At 40.9% G+C, this 3,589-nt stretch overlaps 1 protein-coding gene across 1 annotated transcript; it reads right to left on the bottom strand.

The window, feature by feature from the left end:
* Positions 1-2,646: 2,646 nt before the first annotated feature.
* On the bottom strand, positions 2,647-3,267 carry LOC107604814 (uncharacterized). Its single transcript, XM_016306511.1, has one exon. It carries the CDS (start codon positions 3,265-3,267, stop codon positions 2,647-2,649), a length of 621 nt encoding a protein of 206 aa, XP_016161997.1.
* Between the last annotated feature and the right edge of the window lie 322 nt (positions 3,268-3,589).

The raw sequence follows: 3,589 nt of genomic DNA, 5'->3' as shown, positions 1-3,589 counted from the left end.
AGCACTTTATTTTCCAATATTACCACCGGATACATAAATGCCACAGACACATAATTGGGTGAACCTTTTCAGATTGTGACTCAGCTTTGCTAAAGTCCCCAATTAGAGGTGCCCAGGGTTCTTAAGCACACTCTTCTTTTGCTTTGAACCTTGACTTTAACCGCTCAGTCTCAAGTTTTCACTTGACACCTTCACGCCACAAGCACATGGTTAGGGACAGCTTGGTTTAGCCGTTTAGGCCAGGAATAAAATCCTGGCCTAACGGTTAAATCAAGCTGTCCCTAACCATGTGCTTGTGGCGTGAAGGTGTCAAGTGAAAAGCTTGAGACTGAGTGGTTAAAGTCGTTGTCCAAAGCAAAAAGAGTGTGCTTAAGAGCTCTGAACACCTCTAAGTGGGGACTCTAGCAAAGCTGAGTCACAATCTGAAAAGGTTCACCCAGTTATGTGTCTGTGGCATTTATTTATCTGGTGGTAATACTGGAAAACAAAGTGCTTAGGGTCACGGCCAAGACTCATAAAGTAGCTGTGTTCAAGAATCAACATACTGAACTAAGAAAATTAATAACACTATCTGAATTTTGAGTTCCTATGGATGCCAATCATTCTGAACTTCAAGGGATAAAGTGAGATGCCAAAACTGTTCAGAAGCAAAAAGCTACTAGTCCCGCTCATCTAATTAAAACTAATCTTCATTGATGTTTTTGGAATTTATTGTATTTTCTCTTCTTTTTATCCTATTTTGTTTTTAGTTGCTTGGGGACAAGCAACAATTTAAGTTTGGTGTTGTGATGAGCGGATAATTTATACCCTTTTTGGCATTATTTTTACATAGTTTTTAGTATGTTTTAGTTACTTTTTATTATATTTTTATTAGTTTTTATGCAAAAATCATATTTCTAGACTTTACTATGAGTTTGTATGTTTTTCTGTGATTTCAGGTATTTTCTGGCTGAAATTGAGGGACCTGAGCAAAAATCTGATTCAGAGGCTGAAAAAGGACTGCAGATGCTGTTGGATTATGACCCTCCTGCGCTCAAAGTGGATTTTCTGGAGCTACAGAAGCCCAATTGGCGCGCTCTTAATTGCGTTGGAAAGTAGACATCTTGGACTTTCCAGCAATATATAATAGTCCATACTTTGCTCGAGATTTGTTGGCCTAAACAGGCGTTCAAACGCCCACCAAAGACCCTTTTTTAGAGTAAAACGCCAGAACTGACACCAGAACTAGAGTTAAACGCCCAAACTGGCACCCAAGCTGGCGTTTAACTCCAAAAATGGCCTATGTACGTGAAAGCTTCAATGCTCAGCCCAAGCAAACGCCAAGTGGGCCCCGGAAGTAGATTTCTGCACTATCTGCACTTAGTTACCTATTTTCTGTAAACCCTAGTAACTAGTTTAGTATAAATAGCACTTTTTACTATTGTATTCATATCTTATCATCATCTTTTGATGAACTTTATCATCTTAGGACTTGGAGGCTGGCCATTCGGCCATGCCTAGATTATTTTCTCTTATGTATTTTCTACGGTGGAGTTTCTACACCTCATAGATTAAGGTGTGGAGCTCTGCTGTTCTTCATGAATTAATGCAAGTACTATTGTTTCTCTTTCAATTCATGCCTACTTCTTCTCCAAGATATACTCTCGTACTTAATTCAGTTAAGTTAGAATGAAGGGATGACCTGTGACAATCACCCACTATCTTCGTTACTCGCTTAGCCAAGATCCGCGTGCCTAACAACCACAAAACGGTCTACATGATGTTTAACGTAGTCATTGGACGAAAGTCGGGGTATATTCTCTTGGGTCTCTAATACACGGACCGAGTCCGTGAGATTAGGATCTTCGTGGTAAATGCTAGAACCATTGGCAGCATTCTTGAGATCCGGAAAGTCTAAACCTTATCTGTGGTATTCCGAGTAGGATCTGGGAAGGGATGACTGTGACGAGCTTCAAACTTGCGAATGTTGGGCATAGTTATAGTGTGCAAAAGGATAAGGGTCCTATTTCGACGCTAGTGAGAACTGACAGATGATTAGCCGTGCGGTAGTTGTACCTGGTATTTTTCATCCGAGACGAGAAATCCGACAGTTGATTAGCCGTACAGAGATCGTACCTGGTATTTTTTATCCGAGAGGATCATACAGCTTGCCATGGAAGGGAGCACGCATGATTGGAAGAAGACAGTAGAAAAGCAGAGATTCAGAAGCAACAAAGCATCTTCACACGCTTATCTGAAATTCCCACCAATGAATTACATAAGTACCTTTATTTTAATTTTATGTTTTATTTATCTTTTAATTGTCAGAACCTCATAACCATTTGAATCCGCCTGACTAAGATTTATAAGATGACCATAGCTTGCTTCAAGCCGACAATCTCTGTGGGATCGACCCTTACTCACGTAAGGTATTACTTGGACGACCCAGTGCACTTGCTGGTTAGTTGTGCGGAGTTATGAAAAGTGTGAATCACAATTTCGTGCACGAACACACCCCACCATGCTAATCGGGCGCAAATATTTGATTTCCTTAGCACCAGTAAACTTAGGGGCCAGTGTCACCCAGGTGACATTAGCATCTGCCGGCAACCTTGAATTTTGGAAGAACCTCAGTACCGCTTTCGTGAACTCAGAGCCAATATCATTCTAACACTTCTTAATGAAATTCATATTGTACCCGTCACTTTCTGGAGCCTTGGACGATTCACAATCGCACACTGCCTCCCTAACCTCCTTAGAAGTTGGTAGCCTCTCTAACTCTATAGCATACCCCTCATTGATCCTTTCCACCAGCCCGTCTCTGAATCTCACCATAGGAGACTTCTCTTGATGGTATAATTCCTTGTAAAACTCTCTGATGGCAATTTTGATCCTAGCTTGATTCCTTATCAATCTTCCATTAATAACCAAAGCATCAATCCTATTATTCCTCCTTCTGGCAGAAGCTAAGTTATGAAAATATCTTGTGTTTTTATCCATGTGCCTTGCATGCCTAGACCGCGACATCTGCTTCCAATGTAGTTCTTTCCTCACATACCACTTCTCGCAACAAGTAACTAACGCCCTCTTTCTTGCTTCCACTACACCATCATGTGTCACATTACTCACCATATCATCAATCTTCTTGATCTCTTCCTCAAACTTCATGATTTTCTTGTCCATGTGACCAAAATTATCCCTGTGCCATATCCCCAAAGGACCCGTTATAGCCTTCAGCTTATCAGTGAATTGCATCTCTCCCAGCTCTCTCCATTCCTCCTTGACCATACTTAGAAATCCTTCATGTGTAAACCACAAATCTAGGCTACGGAACGGTCGCGGTCTATCCCTTATCCTCTTGTCTTCCACTATAATAGGCAGTGATTTGACAAACCCCGTGGGCCCCCCATAATCGAGTATCCGGGTACGCCTCAAGCCATTCCAAGTTAACCAAAGCTCTGTCAATACGGCTACAAGACCGTCCTCTGAACCATGTAAACTTACGGTCAGTAATTGGCAAGTCCACTAAACCTCCCTTAATGTTATTCATATTAATTTTAATTTGTGTTATTTTCTAAAAATACAAATATTAATGATGATAAATTATAGC

Source organism: Arachis ipaensis, chromosome B1, assembly GCF_059453495.1.
Source record: "Arachis ipaensis isolate K30076 ecotype BB chromosome B1, ASM5945349v1, whole genome shotgun sequence".
In the NCBI taxonomy this organism is placed as follows: Eukaryota; Viridiplantae; Streptophyta; class Magnoliopsida; order Fabales; family Fabaceae; genus Arachis; species Arachis ipaensis.
Note: the sequence above shows the minus strand (reverse complement) of the source record. Positions and strands in the feature narration are given on the sequence as shown.

What these genes read in the sequence shown, in the direction of transcription:
- LOC107604814 (XM_016306511.1), bottom strand. Translation starts at nt 3,267, where the DNA reads ATGGTCAAGGAGGAATGGAGAGAGCTGGGAGAGATGCAATTCACTGAT.